Below are 19,839 nucleotides of genomic sequence, written 5' to 3'. Positions count from 1 at the left end.
TCTCGTAGTCTAGCCTGCAGTTACAGAATTTGCACATTAAAATTTTATCACTTAAATAAAATCCTTCGCTGGAAAATTCTTTCGATCGGTCACTGGCAAAAAACCTTCGTTTAAGGCATTATCAAAAATTTTTAATCACATAGGAAGAATTTAACCTTTTAATACGCAAAAACTTGCCGTGCTGGAAAGATCAAAACAATGGAGAATATATGCGAATACAAACGCATACCGAATACCAACATACGCACGTGAAAATTAATACCAACATAAACATGTACTATTTATTATTTACAATCATTACGTTAAGCAGAGTTAATTTTATTTTCGTACCCTACATACTTTATTTTAAATAAACAGTAAAAGCAATGCGCTTTAGTGTGTAATATTTTAATGATTAAAAACGTAATCTTAGATAATCATATTTTGGACGTTTGTTATTTTTTTATTTACAGAAAGTGAACGGCGGCCATTGTATCATAGTTATCAACATCTTAAATTATTATGGTACACAAGATTACCGTTTAAAGAAAATATTACGTTAATTCCGAGACTTCATTTTAAAATCTATAATAAATCACCGTCGCATATAATATATATGGCTGCTAGTTACTGTCAGAAATATTTGATTGTGCTGAAGATAGTGAATTGTCCTTACAGAATGGAAGAAGAAAAAAAACGTAAATGATCAGGATAGACGATATTTCGTGACATATCGCGGAATTCGCACAATTTCGTTTTATTTCGTGTTTTCAAGCGGTTTTCGGTGTTATTTCGTTTTATCGCGCATTACCATATAATCGTGACTCTAGTTATGAATTGAAAACCGTCTCAAGTTGTCGACAATTTCTATAGATATATTTGTTAACTTTTCAGTGATGTAAATTATTATTAATATGCTTCACTTGTCGTGACAAATTTATTCATAGATAGTGGTGTGAAAAAATGGTGTAACCATTTTTACGCGAAAAAACGCGATAATTGGACTTAAAAACTACATAAAACGAAAATCCGTTTTTTAAACTACATACTAAATCTGAAAAACAAATTATATCGTAAATCAGCTATATCGGTGAACATGTTTTGACGTTGTAAAATACTATACATATATACATTCTTTTATTTTTATAAATGCACTAATTTCTTAGCATTTTTAACATTGATAAATGGTTAAATATCACGTTCACTGAGGTAACAACATAAATATTATTCCGTTCTAACGTTCGCTTTGTTTTAGCAGAATCGCCAACATACGAGAACACATAACTCCATGAACGCGACTTAAAACTAATTTCAGAAAGTTAAATATTAAGTCCATTTCCAACTAATTTCGCGCGAGTGAATATACGTTTAGTTTCTTCAAAACGTAACACAATTTCATTGTAATTTTATTTTACCAGCACTTATAGATACTGGTATTTTTATTACAATTTTGGCTTGGTAACATTGACTACGCCTAAATACTGGCAGTCCTTTGTCACGTACACACGTTACGTTGCTGCTTCAAAACAATGCCGAAATTAAAGCCTGCCAAGTCCCGAGCAAAAGAATTTAAATGTGAGGGTTTATATGCTTCTAACAAGATTTAATTTTGCAAGTGGTGCAATTGTAGAGTTGACCACGAAAGGCACGACACTGTTGTAAAACATGTCAACGGTAAACACCACGTTAAAGTTAGGTTAGGAAGTGCAGCTGGTGTCAGCAGCAAACGTTTAGCCACGATGGAAGAAGTGACTACTGTTGCCAAAAAAATGAGAGAAGACAGAAAAGTTCATCATGAAAACTACACAGGTGTTTATCTCTGCAAATATACCACTTGAGAAATTGTTTTTAACAGAGATTAAATGTGTATAGTAGTGAAACTATGTAAATTTATTGACTAGTCATAAGGTTAATAGTCCATTTAAAACAGTTTAAAGTGTTTCCGATAGCATTACAGTGTACATGGTTACAAATTAAAAAATACATATATTTTTATCCTTATTTTCTGCTGCAAATTCCTATAAAAACACAAAACACCGAAATTGTTGATTTTGAAAACGAAAGTGGTTAAATTATAAAACCATAATTTCACACCCCTATTCATAGAATATTTTTGATTTAAAATCATCTAACTACAATTACTGAATTGTTTTAGTAGATAGAGATTTATTAGTATAGTTGGGCGCCTTAAAAAAAATTATTTTGGAAATACTAAAGTACCAAATATGATTATAATATCTAACCTGTTTCGTTTACGGGCATCTACGTGAACATCGCACATTACATTTTATTACAACATTATTTCTAGGGATGTGCGAAAGTGACTTCATCACACGAAATGAAAGTAAAAGAAAATTTATTAAGTTTCGCGAAAGTGAAACGAAAATGAATTTTTCTATCAGGTTAATCTATTCTTAACGAAAGTTAAGCGAAATTTTTTAATTAACAAAGAAAAAAAGTGCCCCAAAATTTGCTCTTCAGTGATAAATTCTATTACATAAATCATTTTGGTGCCTTCTGATTAGGGATGGGCCGGTCAAATCCTAGAATCCCACTGAATCTTTAGTATTCGAAAGATTCGAAATTCGAAGGAAAATATTCAGGATTCGAGGAAAACTATTGATGTGAATGTAGTACTTTAAAAACTTAAATGCTTACAATTAACTTGGCTGGTGAGAATGATTGTCACAACTAAGTTGTCTTTTAAGTCTCTTATTAGTAGCCTTGGGCCATTACAAATATTAGGTGGATTTAAATACCGATAATGATAGTTTGTAAGGTGGCAGGCCAAATGGATTGAAATAATATAAAAATTATTTTAGATAGGGAAATAGGGACTACAACCTCAACATTTCAAACTGTGTCAACCGACTTGTAGTTTTTGATTTGGCCAGGATTAGATTGTTGTCTTCATTGACAGTGTTGTTCCTAGGCAACACTATTGATTTTGAAGACAGCCAATGAAAGTCTCTATCGAGTAATTTGTAAAGGTCAAGATCTACAGCATCCATAAGATACTGCAGGCTGTGAACTATTGGTCCTAGTGTCTCATTTAGTAAGATTTCAACACCGTTATTCAATTATGAAGAATAAAATGCTCCTCCGATATTGAGTAGTTGTGGGAAATCATTGACATTTCTGCTAAGACGGGCTCTCATGTTGGTTTGCAAATTCAGTCTTTGATTGGAACTCCGTAGGTGAGATAATTTTAAGCATTTTGTAACGGCAGGAAGTGTGTCAAAAATCACCAGCAAATACAAAAGTAATACCATCCGTGACTGAATCAAAGTTTATGATGACCTTTAACTTTCTGTAACAGCTTCAGCATGGGCTCTGTGACTCACGGCACATTAATCCCATATTGTCACTGTGTGACTTGCGAGACACTGCGTAGTTTCAGAAGAAGAATCTTCCGTTCCTTTAACCTTGTTGCTCTTTTCTGAGATGTCATTCGTGAGAGTTGCGATTTTCTTTTAGGCATGTTTTCTTTGTTAACAGTTACAGTAACTATTACATTACACAAAACTTGACACACAAATTTCCACATAACTTTACACAAAACTTCAATAAGATAAAAGTTAGGACCTATCCTAAATGAGTTTTAAAATTTAATAATTAATAATTTTTTAAAAAAATTTTGTAACACTGAAAATGTGAGCTCTATGATTCAGATCAGCTATGGGTCTATGCTGTAAATTGTAAATAAACAGTTTGTTAGTAGAGGCAGATAACAAGAGTGATTTCAGAACAAGGACCCGCAGCGACGTAGTAGGAAAATAAAATGTTATGGAAGCTTTTGTGCAACCAGGGAAGGTTCTGTGTCAAGCTATAAGGAGCAATCAGCCCGAGACATAGCAGACACACATATATAGAGACTCGCGAGTGATAAAGGCTTCTTTGGTTCAGGCACATCAGAGAGCGTGTAGAGTCCATACGAGGTGCAGGGACCCACCCTGTACAAGTAATCTTTACTACGAGGATTGTCAAGCTTATTCATACCGAAGAAAAGAATGACTTGGTGTTATGTATGGGTGTTATGTATGTTATGGGAAAAGAAAATGACTATAATATTTCTGAGAGCAGTAGTTAGGTAATTGCCTTTCACACTCCAACATACCCACTCAACAGAAGAGAGATCCTTTCTGCTCGGGGATAGAACACAATGTCTGTGTCATAGATGTACTCGCCCAAACACTCTATACTGATTAAACTATTCATAGAGAAAACCTCTTCTTAATTTTTGTCATAAAAACAGTTTCTATGGCTGGAATTCTAAACATGGAATCGTGGACTTCTTTGTAAAGATAATAAACTTCAATATTTTTGCAATACATTTTATTTCTTTATTTCAAAATGTTTTACTGAAAACACATCTTTATCAGAATAAAAAAATAGCCTATAACACTAAAGGATAATGTGGCTTACTATTAGTGAAATAATTCTCTGTTGAGGATTAGTAGTTTCAGAGATTGTCCCCTGCATCTAAACTTGCAAACTGTACCTCTTTATAATATAAGTATAATTCACGTCAATTAGGCTGGTACTGTGTTCCATGGTAGTAGATTGGTTTTGTCTATCGATTTATACGCTGTTGCAACTATCACATTCGCTTCTTTTAATGACCATTTGAAAGGAGTGTGCATGTTGTTTTGTTGGAAATTATGGTTGTTGGTGTTTATTCATTTTTCCCGCTACTGGTTGTTTTCAGTTTTGAAATGTCACAAGTAGTCCGTGTTTTGAATCATTCACACGATTTTGCCGCTACTGTTTTGTGAGACAGTAGTGAAATAACTTTTGCTACTTGTAGCGTAACACAAGAGTTTTGTTGTATTTTTGATTATGTTGTCCCGTTTAAACATTTAAGCTAGATATCACACAAATGACTTAACCTCAACAGATTGAGGTATGCTACGTCAAATATTCGTAACGAATCAAATTTTCGTTATTTTGAAATGTTAATGTTCAAAGTCATAACAAATGCATGTAACAAACTATTTGTATTCAAAATTTCTAATATTTGCACAGACCTAGTTATTACTGCTTCTTGACATCTCTGGCATGGTATACATCTATGGTCCAATTCATAAAAATTAACATTTTAATGAAAATTCCATTAATTTTCCAAATCATTGTTAAATCTACTTGGAACTCATTAAAAGAAACAGTTGCACTGTGTATTGCATGCTATTTATGCTTGTTTTGGTGACAGTGGTAGGTGGTCACTTGTTTTTTTAAGATGTATGCTATTAAAAGAATGTATATTTCATTTGGAAAATTTCTTAATTTTGTGCCAGTCACAACTGAACCACAGACCCAGGAATTGGGGTGGATTATTCTGTCAAAAAAAAAATTTATTGAGACTGGGAAAAAATACGCTAGTCCACATTGTTTTAATTCTTTTTATTGAATGTGGTTGACGACTACAGGCGATGTGCTCCGTTGGAACACCAGCACGACCTAAAGCAACAGCAGATGGGAGCGTGTGTGGTTGCAGCTGGTGAGCCCCAGGAGCCCCCAGCCCGGCGTGCCCGTGCTGTCCGGCATGAAGCTCGTGAAGGGCGGAGACTCGTCCCAGACCATCTTCATCAAGCAGGCCCAGGCGCCGGCTGGCGACCACTTGCAGCAGGCCAAGGTGGGGGTTTCATACTCCCTATCATAGTGCTAACTGCATCACAGCCTACAGTCAGTCCCTACCTTTAGTTATTCGAACTGTTTGTTAACTACAGTAGAACCTCACATATCCGACCATGACGGGACCGGGCCATGGTCGGAACGGCCAAAAGGTCGGATATCCGTAGGAGCAAAAAAAAAACGCCTTTCCCAGCTATACAGTGTGTACAGTAATACAACTTTATTTGTAAAAATGTTGCTGTATACATTTCAAACATTTACTTTTGTTAAATTATAAATGAGACGATAAATACAATGTAAACATACCTTATTTAAAGAATTCAGTAATGTATTTTTGTTTCAGTTTTGCCAAATCTTGATTTTGCAGAAGTGTCCCTCCACTTTTTCTACCCACAATACATTACGTTACGTTTAAAAAAAACACAGAACAGTACAAGATTATAGTAGGAGCACATTCTGCACCAACAATCACGGCTGAACTGAACAGTTTGCGACACGAAGACATATTGTAGATGCGTCACTTTTTCAAGTCTGAACAGGCTCGCCAACCACGGAGACTAGGTCGGATATCCGGAGGAATCGGTTGTGGGAAGGTTGGATATGAGGGCTTCTACTGTATTTGGATTTTTATTACAAAACATTTTTAAGCAATTATTACCTATAAATAAATAAATATAGAATAAATTCTTTCAAATTATATTATGGAACACAAGGACTTAAATGTGTTTATCCAGTTACATTGCAGTTAAAGAACTTTACAACCAAATGGCTCATGTTTTACAACTGTTGTGATTGGTTTTGATTAGAGATGGCTGGGTGCAAATTTTGGGGTCCATTCGAGCCTAGATCAGCCTAGATAAGTTCAGTAATAATACCTTTTGAGTCGTGCCAAGTAGAATCTACATTTATTAACTTTTTAATCTAGTTCAGTTGAGTCCACGTAATTGCAGAAATCTTATAAATAAATTTAGGTACAGTAAAATATAATTTTTATGTACCCGGAATGTACGAATTCCCTTATGATAAACATATTTTTTTATACTTGCACCATCATTTTCCCTATAGTATTAATGCATTACCATCCCGCTTTATGCGAAGGCATTTTTTGGAATTTACGTTGCAACAGCACTGCATTTAATAGCAAACCATCAAAAAATTTTAGAAGGAACAATAAAAGTTGAAAGTGAACAGTGAAGTTTATTTATTATACACATTTAAGTACTGTGTGTGATTGTGGTCACGGCAGCTTCATTTCCATTGTAAACAACGTATATATTTTTTTGTGTCACTGTCTATGTGAACCATACGGCCATGAAACAAAGCTTTGGTTACATGAATGTGAAAATTGATTTCATTTTGATATTTCTCCCCTTTAAACTTTAATGTAGTATGCATGAAAATAAATTTGTATAGTGGGGTTTTTACATAAACAATCATAAGGATTAATGTGCCCTTATTAAAATAAGTTTTAAGGCATCTTACAAAATGCCTGTAAATAGTTCTTCTTGCATGTTCAGTAGAGACAAGATTTTATGGTGTTATTTTAAGACATATTTCGGTGTAAAGAAATAAAGATTTTGGTGTTTAATGGTTTTATTTTTTTGCTCAAAATACCCACGGCATAATTGTCTTACTTTTCTGTACGACATGCAAATTTATTAAAACAACTATTAATAAACACTAAAACCTCATGATCTAATTACAGTTAAGTTCATTTGCATATTCATAGGTAATTAAGTTCATTTGCAAATTCATAAATTCAAACCTTTAATTAACTACTAAAAATTTCACGACTTAATTACAATCACATACACTACAAAATTACACAATTAAGCACTTCAACTATCCACACACGTCGTCAAGTTTGAGTTGCAATAACAACTTAACTCTCCTACGTACCCTATACAGGTCTAGTGCTCCTTAAAGCACCCGATCCTGTGAGTAAAGTGATGCATTAGCTTTGTGGCAATGTATTATGGGTTTCACGTTAAAGTGTCTCGAACTTTGTCATTTTTACCTCCTAAGCACATGCATCGCTAAGTTTGAGATGCAAAAAATTTAACTTTCCTGCGTACCCTATACAGGGCTAGTGCTCCTTAAAGAACCCGATCTTGTAAGTTAAGTGATGCATTAGCTTCGTGGCAATGTATTGTGGGTTTAATTATAAAGTGTCTCGAACTTTTGTCATTTATACCTCCAACGCACACACATCGATAAGTTAAAGATGCAATAAAAATTTAACTCTCCTACGTACCCTATACAGAGTTAGTGCTCCTTAAAGAACCCTATCCTGTGAGTAAAGTGATGGATCAGCTTCTTGGCAATGTATTATGGGTTTCACGTTAAAGTGTCTCGAACTTTGTCTTCTGTCACTAACTACCAGTGAGTACCTGTAAAATGAACATTCTGCATCAATATTTGATGTTGGGAACCAGATTGCCCTTGAGCAAATTCACTGTAGTCCCCTTTAAGGGAGCCAAAACGCCGACGTCGGTAGCCGCAATTTCTAATTAGATGTCCGAATGAAATAAAAAAATTAGGTTAACTTAAAACTCGGCATGGCTCTGACCACTAGTGTTAAATTGTCTCTCCTGCAATTACTTCATATATGGCGAGCAGCCACGGAACGCGCCTCTCCTGGTGCAGCGATCGACGGACGACTGGTGAAGTCCTGCCACCGTCTCCTCCACGCAGGGAGAAGTCACATGACCTCACCGACCAATCACACGCACGCTTCATTCACACTACACATCACAAGCCAATATGAATACAGAACACACATTGAAAACAGTCTTCTACACATAGAGCCAGGGACTCCCATTCTCGTTCTCTCTCCCACACCGTGAGACAGCAGTTATCACTCAGTTCCCATGACCAGTGGGGAGTCCCAGCCTTTGTCTCTCTCTTACTGGGGAATCAATGTTTCTTTCTCACTTGCACTTACATGTCTCTTATGCCTCTCTCTTTCTACACATCACCCCCGACACGGTCCCTTGTCCTATAACTATTACACAACACGTTAATGAAAATTAACAGCAATCATAATACAAATTACTTTACAAACTTATTCAACAAAACCTGAAAAAGTAGGCCAAAACAGGGAAAAATCTAGTACAGCGACTTATTTGTGAATAATTACATAAAAAATACTAATGATTAAAATGTCTGTTTAAATACCAGGGACATTCTTAAAACACACAGCACGTGCAAATAACATATATTAATATCCATAACGTCTGCTTATACTGTTTCATAACATATACACCACTCAAAAAACATTGACTTATTAATAGTTACATATACAAAACAGAAGTTTAAAAGAAAAATATTTTCCTAGAAGGGCAGGGTTCTTGCAATGTACAAATTCCACGCACTTTAACTTCCCTTTCATGCATTTCTTTCTTAATGTTTAGTCAAATTAGGTTTACAGCTTTGTTTTCTTCTTGTGCAGTCACTTTCAACCACCCTTTAGTGTTGGTGGTATGTTAGTACGAGAAGTAATAGGTAATAGGTAATAAGTTAGAGTTGAGACGGAGAGCATCGTGGGGATGAGGAGGGCGGGCGTGTGTGGCCAGCAGCAGGCAGCAGCCATCGCGCAGCTGCAGCAGAAGCTGCAGCAGCAGCAGCAGCAGCAGCAGCAGCAGCAGCAGCAGAGGCTCGTCACCAGCATGTCCGTGCTGAGCCAGGGCCAGCCCACGCCAAGGGTCGTCGCGCGGGGTGAGTCCCGCCTGAACGCCTCGGGAGAGGTGCAGGACGCAAGGGTGTGGGCAGTGAGGCAGCGAGGTGGTGTTGCAGTGTCGTCGCAGCAGGCGACGGTGCCCGGCTCCAAGCAGCAGGCCATCGTGGCCAAGGTGCTGTCCGTGGAGAGCCTGCTCACTCACCAGAAGCAAGGTCAGCTCCCGACAGATAACCGTCTTCATCTCGGCTAGTGTCTAACACTCGCCTCTCAAAGTAACACCCTAATTTGTTCCATTAAAACAGAACGCTAATCAAAAAACAGCTGGTCAAATACTTTTTTTTACATAAGAGAGTATTTTAATCAAGATAAAACTCCCATTATAATTAATTTACAGTACTAATATCCATATAAATGCATTTGAAGTACTTTTAAATAAATGTTGAATAACATTCAGAGATTAATTAACCTAAATTTAAATTTAAAATTCACATTTCCACATTGTTTACATAATAGGGATTGGGTATTGTGCTGGGGATCTTTATGGTTTTACTAGGATATGAGAAATGAACAAAAAAGGTGTGATTGATCTGAATATAATTACTTCATACTTAGGAATTTTATAACAGATATAAATAAAATATTAACATACAATATCAATTACATACTTAAACAGCTCTCAGGTATATTCAGAAAAAAAAAAATATGGGCCGGCCCTAAATTAAATTATAAAAAGGTTTCATTAAAAAAAATACATAAACCAATAAAAAATACAAATATGTTTAAACCATCCCAGTATATATTCTTAAAGTCCAGAAATGCATTTATCTGATGAACTTGGTCTGACGGCGTAGTTTAAGAAAGTTCAGAAAAGGTTAAAAGACACAGAAGCACCGGAGGTCGGGGCTTCGCTTCCCGGAGATCCATCGGGAACATGATGCCAGGGCGCCTGTGTGTTGTAGAGGAAGGGAGATGAAAATGCCAATTCGGCGTCTGGCTCTCGGACCCTGTCTGCGAACAGTTCGAATCAAAACTGATCAGAACTTGTACACAGACAGTATAAACTGGGCAGAAAATGCCCGCAAAAGTTAGGGGCTGTTGGGGAATGTCGCGGATCGTAACTCACCAGAGAGGGAAGTTGGATTCTATTCTGATGCGTCGCCGGTCCGGATCTGGAGTCCGCGAATACGCGGCTGGCGCGGACGTTTACATTATTTCAAAAAATATATATATTTAAAAGTAAATAACTACTATTCTTTGTACTATGCAGACGGACTAAACTACTTAAAGAAGATTACAGGGATAGCATCTCTTATTTAAGCGCCTACATCGTCGGTTGCGGCCGGATGGTAGTATAGTAGTGCGTCTCGTCGATAATAACACACAATCCGTCTGCAGTCGCGACGCGAAGTGTTTCGCGAAGAACCGCGTCTCGTAATTAAAAGTAAATGTTCAATCAAAAGTGGAGGGAGGACTGGGACGTCCGAACCGAAAGGTTCCGAAATTCCCCAAGTGGGTATCATAAAAAAATTTGACTTTGATGTCTCGAAGTTGGTAGCACTGGCCGACTTTAGCGCTACCTGTTGCTGGGTGTCTGAAATAAAAGAATCGACTCGCCCAAGACGACTACTATAACCAGGGGCTAATGGCGCAGTCTGGTGTTGCACTCTGGCGGCCTACAGGGGAAGGTAGCTGGGGGGTTAGCAAGTTTGCCACGAGATATACCGTATTTACTTGTGTATAGCGCGCCCTCGTGTATAGTGCGCACCACAATTTTTGCAACAAATTCCAAAGAAAATTCCCCCCGCCCCCCCCCCCCCCCCCCCACCCCACCCCATAAATAAATTTTACTAACATTTTGTGGTACCTGTTAAGTAATTACTTATGAAACAAATGATTATTTAAATTGATGTGTGGTGATGTGTCAGGAAAATACTTAAATTAAATACTCTTCCACCTGAAAGCGAAACTTTTGTGGCATATTGTACCATCTGAAACGACACGAGCAAGCTGAACTCTGCTGCGTAGACGGAAGATAATGAAGCGCTGTATGGTCACAACTGGTACGAGGGCGGGAGGCAGGCAGGCAGGAACAGGACTATGACCATCAAGTAACATTGACAGTTGACAGGACCAAACACCATCACTCCCGTCACGCTACGTTGCTAAGCTGGCGCCGAGGACTAGATGACTCACAGGTAGCTGTTTGGACGAGTAAGCGGGTGACAAATTCTCTCTCTCTCTCTCTTTTTTTTACTAGCTGCTTCGCTGGCTTTCCGTAGAGGGGGGAGATCTAAAAATAAACAAGAGACCATGATGTGCGAGCTTGCGCGCGCACGCGTGTGTGTGTGCGCGCGCGCGCGTGTGTGTGTGCGCGCGCGCGTGTGTGTGTGCGCGCGCGCGCGTGTGTGTGTGCGCGCGCGCGTGTGTGTGCGCGCGCGCGCGTGTGTGTGTGCGCGTGCGTGTGTGTGTGCGAAACATCAGTTTGTGAGTCTGTGTGTGTGTGTGTGTGTGAAAGAGAGGCCTTGTTGCTTGTGCGTATGTGTGGGGGCTGGCCAGAAACATCAGCCGTCACCCGGCAGTTAACGACTACCACTCCTCCTCCCCGCCTCCCCCCCCCCCCCCCCCTTCTAACTTTTTTTTTTGTGTATAGCGCGCATCCTTGATTTTTTCCTTCACTTGACGGGAAAAAAGGGCGCGCTATACACGAGTATATACGGTAGTGGGGGTCAGCTCCACAGGCTCGCCACAAGAGAAGTTACTATGTCTGGTGTGTTCATACTTGCACACATTTTTTTCTATGGCAAAATGTCCTTGACGCTGGCCAACACTTGGCGGGGTTCACGACCGGTCAATAGTCCTGGGCTAAATTCTTAGAACCGAGAGGGGAGGGGGGTGGCCATAAACGCAACGACGCTGGGAACGAGCGTCCATGACGTGACTTTCGAGGGGAGAACCTAAGACTTATGCGTGACGGGAAAGGCTATGGTAAGCTCGTCTCTGCGAAATGGTAACAACTCGTCCAGAGCTGCTGTAGGCGGTTTTAGTCATGAAGTGAAGTAACGTTACAGGCCTGGGACGTGACCAAGGTTATTAGAGAGAGGTTGCCTCGATCGCTTGCGCATCGTTCTGCGCATCGCGTCACTTGCAGCCCCGGCTCGGCTTGCCAGCCCGTCCGCTCCTATCAGTTACTTAGTTTACAAGCACATCTGCTCGTAATAACGTGTCAATATACAGCGTAATGCAGGGAGAGTTATTGTTGTGAGGAGTTTAATTAAGAGTGCGTGTGTTATAAAATGTTGGTGTTGCTTATATCATAAGTGCACGGGTGCTTCGTTAATTATAACTAGCAGGCAAAACGTTAAGAACACGAATTTAAAGTGAATTTGTTTTGTTAGGCTAAACGCTGTTAACAAGTTGTATTTAAACATAAAATGCCAGGTACGCGGTGTACAGTGGCTGTGTGTACAAATAGTTTGTAAAAACAAAATCTTTACCTGAAACAAATCATATAAAATATCATCGATTCCCATGTGATGATCATCTGTTGAAAGTGTGGGTTCAGAAATGCCGACGTGATGGTGAGTGGAATCCAAAAACAACTTACATAATATATGTTCAGATCACTTTACAGATGATGATTACGAGCGCGACTTGAAAGCTGAGTTGTTAAATGCATGCGCTAAAAGACGTCTTAAACCAAATGCTGTACCTTCATTAAAACTTGGAATTACAACACATGTAGAAACATTGGAAAGTCGTCAGTGGCGTAGCCAGGATTTGTGTATGGGGGGTGTTAAGAAGCATGCGGCCCCCCCCCCCCTCGTATTAAAGCGGGGGGTCCGGGGGTCCTCCCCCGGGAAAATTTGGATTTTAAGGTGTAAAATAGTGCTATTGTAGCAGATTTCGACACTTAAATTTAAATATTGTAATGATAAAGATTTTATTAATTTTAATATGAAATTTGAGTGATGAATAAGAAATTAATCAAAGATTTGGTGCTAAGGATGGGGGGGGGGGGTTTGAACCCCTAACCCCCCCTCCCCTGTCTCCGCCCCTGAAAGTCGTGTGCGCCGAGAAGACAGAGTTAAATGCAGGGAAAACAAAAAAAAAAATGTTATGTAAATTAATCGTAGATTCAAATGAAAATGTAAGTGAGGAATAAACCTGTTCTTGTAGTCAGTTAAAGCATTCAAAGTCTTGTTCTAACAATGACTCGATTGAAATGCTTAGGAAGTAAATCCAAATTCTTAAAGAAAATTTGTTTCTTGCCGAAAGAAAGTCAGTTTTAAATTTGGAAGTCATGAAAAAACTCAAAAAAGAAAACTTAAATCTTAAAAACAAACAAGAAAACGTTCTTCGTTAGAGTTCCGCATGCGGAATATTCTTTCAAGTGTTTTTTTTTTCTTTTCAAAAAATCAAATTGACATTACTTTCGTTGAAAAAAAGAGTAAACTGGACCAATGAGGAAATAGCTCTCGCTTTCACTTTGCGTTATTTCAGTAAGCGATGTTATTTATTTTTAAAACAGAAACTTAACTTCCCATTACTTGGACTTTCAACTCTTCAACGATGGGCATATTCATTTGACATGAGAAAAGGTATCCTAGTAAACATGTTTGAAATTTTGAATGTAGCACGTTCTTCGTTGCTAGACTTCGAACGCATTGTTGTTCTTTCATTTGACGAAGTAAAAGTGAAGAAAACGCTCCAGTATGATGCAAAACAGGATGAAACTATTACACGAAAAACTGCTCTATTCATGTTAGAAATTTATTTTTAAATCTAACCTCAGTTTATTTATATTGTAAACATTCCCAAAACGTTTTAATGAGCTATGGCTACTTTTATTAAACACTAAGAAATTGATATGCAATTATTTTAAACATTATAATCTTGCTGAGAAATAAATACAAATAAACCATTTTGTTTACTAGTTACATGTTAATTATATTAATTTTTAAAAATTCATGGATTCATCATTGATATTTTGAAAAGTTTTACTGTCACTTAAAAATATGTTGAAATGATAATTCATCCTTGTTTTCAGTCACAGCATTTTGTCATTTGAAAAGCATATCAAAACGATTATAATTAACAGTAATCAACAAAGCATAAATGAAATACTATAAGTATTGCGTATCAGACATGTGAAACGAGCCGAGCTGATAAGAGAGCGCCGTCAGTCAGCAGGTGTAGTATTACGGCTGGGAACGGCGGGGCTGCAGATGACGTCAGAGCGGAGTGTCGGGCTGTCTACAATGTTCTTATGGGATCGAGACAACCTCTCTCTACTAACCTTGGGACGTGACTACAAGCGAGAGAAATGTCAAACGGGCTGCCAACGAAGTCTTAGATTTGCAAAAGATCCTATAGGTCTCTGAGAAAGGTGCTTCAGTCTACTGGCACAAAGTTTAACTACGTAGAGTACACCAGCCTAAAAAAGTGTAAATCACCCAATGGTAACCAAATAATTTAAAAAATAAAATTTCCATAAATAATTTAAAATTATAATAACAATTTTAAAAAAAGTGTCGAAATACCAAATTTCCGGCACAGTATAAAAAAAAATTTTCCTCTATGGGTACTACCAACATTTCTGAGTTACAAAATATTTATGTTTTTGATATAGAAAATGTATTTCAGTTCTAGTAAGAATTTAAAAAGCATTAACTGAATGTTTTCTATTATTAGAAAGATTAACATGTTTACATAATTCCTGAATCTATTGTTTACTACATAGTTGCGTTTCTGCCATGATTTGTCACTAGTGTTTTTCCTACTAGCACATCCTAGTGGCATAAGGTAAACTATCCCTGAAAGCTTCTGGCTTTTCTCTCCAGAGCTGCGGTTGACATGCAAGATGGCAGAGTATTAACGTTTGCTGAACACTTGGGCATCGTCGGAAATAAATATGCAATAAAGGAAACGGATAGCTATTGAGGAAAGGGCAAAATATTGTTTCTTGATTTGTCACATTATTAATCCATTGCATTGTATTTAATGCTACACAAGTGTCACTGACATAGTGCTCACACAGAAATAAAAAGTTAAAAATAATTTTTGTTTTAATGGTTTATGACAGTGCAACATGGCACAGTTGACCCACAAATTGGATAACCCGTACCTGGATAATCAGGAGTTTATTGTTCTACTAATTATTTATATCATAGTCTTACCTTTTTTGGGAAAAATAATTTTTAAGTTCTCTCATAATTCCAAGATTAATATGATTTTATGAAGGAAAATGTGATGCACGAAGAAAATTAAGCTTAATCATCTAATAAAAGTTTTATTAGATGATAAATGTTATGGCTTGGTGAGATTAATGAATAAAACAAAGGGGTTTCCTCTTTGTGTTCTCTTCTTCAGAATTGTATGTTGCACTAAACCACACTTTGCAACCACCATTATGGCCAGTAGTGGTTTATCAAAGGTGAAAATTCTGAATGCTTCTTTTCCAGGTCTGTTTACATTGAAATGGCAACATTGATAAGGTTCCTAATAAATAGATAAAACTAAATTTTCATGTAAATCTGAAGATCAACAGGAATGCCAGCGTCTACCTTATTTTTGATGAACGTATGCAATCGCTTGCAAAAAGGTTAAAATAAATATTCAAGACAATTTATTTAAAGAAATTTTTAATCTATCATTATATTATCTGTAGTTTTTATATTTCATCACTTTTTGAAGTTAAAATAATATTTATTTCTTATGAATTAAAAATTTTAGTTTTACTCCAAAACCATGTCATAACTAAGCAATATTTTTAACTCTGATTTGATGCTTCAAGTCGGGAAAAGTTTTTTAGAATTAAATGGTGTGTAAGACATCCCCTGTGTCATTTTTTGGATGAAAATGATGTGCTTAATTTGCTTCCATAAACAAAATATATCGCTTTAAATAGTCTGTTTTCTCATTTTGTCATGTATACTTTCATTTTTTACATGTATGCAACCAGACAATAAAACATAGGGAAATGAATTTTTGCCAACTGCTTTGTCTTGGTTCTTATGTACAGACACAACTGATCCTCCCAACCAATCAGCCACTAATTTTTATACCTCTCTTATGTATTTCTCCCTTCCCCCCCCCCCCCCACCCTCACACACACACCCCATCACTACCACCATTCTTACCCTCCCCCTCCATCCTTCTTTCATCCTTTTTTCTCTCAACGAGATGCCTTTCCTCAGGGACATGGAATGCTAGAGTAAAACCTCCATTAACGAAAAACCCCATGCAACGAAATAAAATTTTGATCCCGCTGAACCTCCATAAGATCAATGCTTTTTTAACCTCTAAATACCGAATTTTATTTGTTCCGAAATAGTGAAATTCCCTTTACAACGAACATCAGCTTTTGAAAAACATGCAAAAATAAACATCTCCTACAAGACATCCACTAATTTGTTTGCATTCACTGCTTAAAAATATGTGCATATAACCTTAAAATAATAAGCACCATCGCGGAAGGCAATAACAAACAAAGCATCATGGATAACACACGTCGTGTATACATGCCACACTTTGTTCAAAATGGCGGGTACATTTAGCGCTAGTGGCGGAAACCTCTCGTAACATTTCTCTGGCAAGACGAACAACTAGTATATTTTGCATTTCTATGGTTAAAGATGCGCACACGCAAATATTTTTAACTATGGTATCTATGAGTACAATTTCCATTTTTTCAGTTTTCACTGTTGTTTGTTTATTTCCACTGTTTATTTATTTCCACACGTAGTTACGGAAATCAACACGGTACTACTGTAAAATGAATTCTAATCCTAAAAAGTGGCAACAGATTGATATTAAAATAAAATTAGAAATTTTAAATGCAGTTGATGAAAGTGTAAAAAAAAGTGATATAGCTAAACGTTTCGACATCCCGGTGTCTACACTTTCGACCATATTATCCAACCGGAAACAGATGGAAAACAACGCTTCTCTGGTAGGAACAAATCGAAAACGTGTGAAAGTATGTAAAAATGATTATTTGGACAAGATACTTTTTGACTGGCTAATGGAGGCTAGGGCATCTAACATCAACGTCTCTGTGCCGATTTTACAAGAAAAGGCACGCCAGGAAGCACTGGGGATGGGAATTGATAATTTCCAAGCATCAAATGGTTGGCCATTAAACAAGTGTATTCTATGTACTTTTTCATATTTGATTCCTCATATTGTATTAAACAGTCAGAAAGACAGTTCTAGCCATTTATGTGAAGCTTTATGATGAATAGAAATATATCGTGCGAAACCTCCATTTAACAAACCCCTTTACAACAAACACAACAAATTTTGGTCCCTTGAGATTTGTTAAATAGAGGTTTCACTGTATTACCTAATTCAGAGAATCCTTGCACTATGATGATTTTGACATCTATTTCACTTAAATGTGTTAAAATTGAAATCTTTTGCACCATATGTGTATAGAATAGTAGTATTCTATTTTGCACACACCTCTCATTAGTTTGTTTGGCTTATTTAAGTTGTGCTTATATGTAGTGGTGCACCGATATGACTTTACCGATTACCAATTCGATTACCGATTATGAGAGCAATAATCGGCAGATACCGATTCAGTTACCGATTATAATCAACAAATTTTTTTAAGTGTAATAATGCAGACAAAATTTTTTATTCCTATGTGAATTTAATAACAAGATTAGGTAAAATTGAGAATACAGTTATAATAACAGTATAAAAATATATAAAATACACTATTAAGTCATTGCAAAGTGTAAATTAAATTAACTTCTATTTATATTTGTTATTGTAAACAACTTGAACTACAGTCTAATAATTGTAATTTACAATGGGTAAGTTTTTGTTGCGGAAAACTAGCATTATTATCGACTATCACATAAAGTTGCATATCTTCACAAATCATTTAAGCTATAAACTGTGTCAGTTCTAATGCTCTTGGGTCATTCACATCATACAGTATTTTCATTTCCATGATGTCTGTTATTTTTGTTTGAGCCAATTTCATTACTTTTCTTGGAACCCCATCTGTATCACAATCATCTGTGGTTACATTATCACACTTCTCCACTAATTTATCAGGTTGCATTTGCTTGATGTGGTTACATAGGTTAATAGTAGTATATCCCTGCTGATTGGTCAGTCCACTACCACCACCACCACGAGAAATTACGGTTTAACAATGTAAACATGTTTTATTTTGTTCACTTGAGTTTATATAAAAATGTTTCCAGTGTTTCCACACTTCAATTTTTTTCTCCCTACTCACCATCTCACTATAATTATATAAAAATGACACAAAACCAATTCTAGCACATGTGATTTTATTTATGTTGACTGAATATATAAAATTATAAATACTTTTTCACTTTTCACGTCACATACAAATAACACAACGGATAATGTTACCAAAGACGCCCATAACGATTTGGTAAAATGCAGTGATAAACTCTAGAAGGTATCGGGACTACGATTTTGAACAGCTACTACGACTCGAAAAGATCGATTGTCATAGAATCCACTGCAACTGCTTGTGGTATTTTGATCGCGTGCCATCTATTTTATGTCTCTGGCTATAGGTAATGTACAAGGCCACTAAACAAAAGACAGAACAAAAGACGAAACGTAAATAATGTGTAGGAAAAATGTATTTTTTATTGTTTGAGGCAATGAATTTATTAAACTTAACAAAATATCTGTAATCAAGATCTGACGGAGTTAGATGAATTTTGTAATATATACAAATATTACCGTATTTCGTCCTAAAATGTGTAACGGTAAAAACCTACTTAATTACACCGGGACGTAGATAATCGGCAAAGTAATCGTTAAGATAATCGCCGATTACGATTCAGCGGTATCTGCATCGGTGCACCACTTTATATACAATATCCATAGAGCAGGAGTGTGGCAGAAAGTTTTAATTTTGTTATTTGGTGTTGAATACTACATTTAAAAAATATGAAGAAAATAGTTCTGATTGTATTTATTTATTTCTTGTGTATTACGCGTTTGGCAACACTGCTTATTGTTGCTGTTTAATTTTCAAGACAAATTATAACCTAAAAATACAGCAAAGATGTTAACATTCGCCAAACTTAAAAATAAATTCATTAAAAATAATATTCAACATTGAGTTCTTTATTTAGTCGGAGATTTATTTTAAATTATGTTTATGAACGAGTGTTGAATTTATGTTAATGTTTGTAATATGTATTTTATTTTTTGTGATGTCTTCGTACTTTGTTCGTTTAATACGTATATGAAGTTGTTACGGGACGTATGTATATATAACGTATTTTTATATATAAAAATTAGTACGACGAAGGTTTTTACTATTTAAAAAAATTGTTTTCCCGAGGTATTATCCCGAAGAGAAAAATTATTTTCCGAAGTTCGGAAATGGTTTTTATCCTACTTCTATCCTGAATTTCGGGATCCCGTCCACCTCTATTATTCACCCATCCCTATTTTTGGAATAATAGAATTTTACACCCAAAAGGATTTGGTCATGAATGTAATTGGTAGAGACCCCGAAAAATGGTGAAGCGCGAAATTCACGA

At 36.5% G+C, this 19,839-nt stretch overlaps 1 protein-coding gene across 5 annotated transcripts in view; it reads left to right on the top strand.

Annotated features, from left to right (window-relative positions):
* LOC134531551 (nuclear factor related to kappa-B-binding protein) overlaps positions 1-19,839 on the top strand; it is a 239,079-nt gene that overhangs the window by 174,291 nt on the left and 44,949 nt on the right. For 3 of the 5 annotated variants that reach the window (XM_063367243.1, XM_063367245.1, XM_063367246.1), the window contains exons 16-18: positions 5,474-5,611; positions 9,186-9,327; positions 9,406-9,501. In XM_063367243.1, the coding sequence (XP_063223313.1) occupies positions 5,474-5,611; positions 9,186-9,327; positions 9,406-9,501 (376 nt within the window). The remainder of the gene's footprint in view (positions 1-5,473; positions 5,612-9,185; positions 9,328-9,405; positions 9,502-19,839) is intronic. The other 2 variants (XM_063367247.1, XM_063367244.1) reach the window with 1 other exon arrangement.

Source organism: Bacillus rossius, chromosome 5, assembly GCF_032445375.1.
Source record: "Bacillus rossius redtenbacheri isolate Brsri chromosome 5, Brsri_v3, whole genome shotgun sequence".
NCBI lineage: Eukaryota > Metazoa > Arthropoda > Insecta > Phasmatodea > Bacillidae > Bacillus > Bacillus rossius.
Note: the sequence above shows the minus strand (reverse complement) of the source record. Positions and strands in the feature narration are given on the sequence as shown.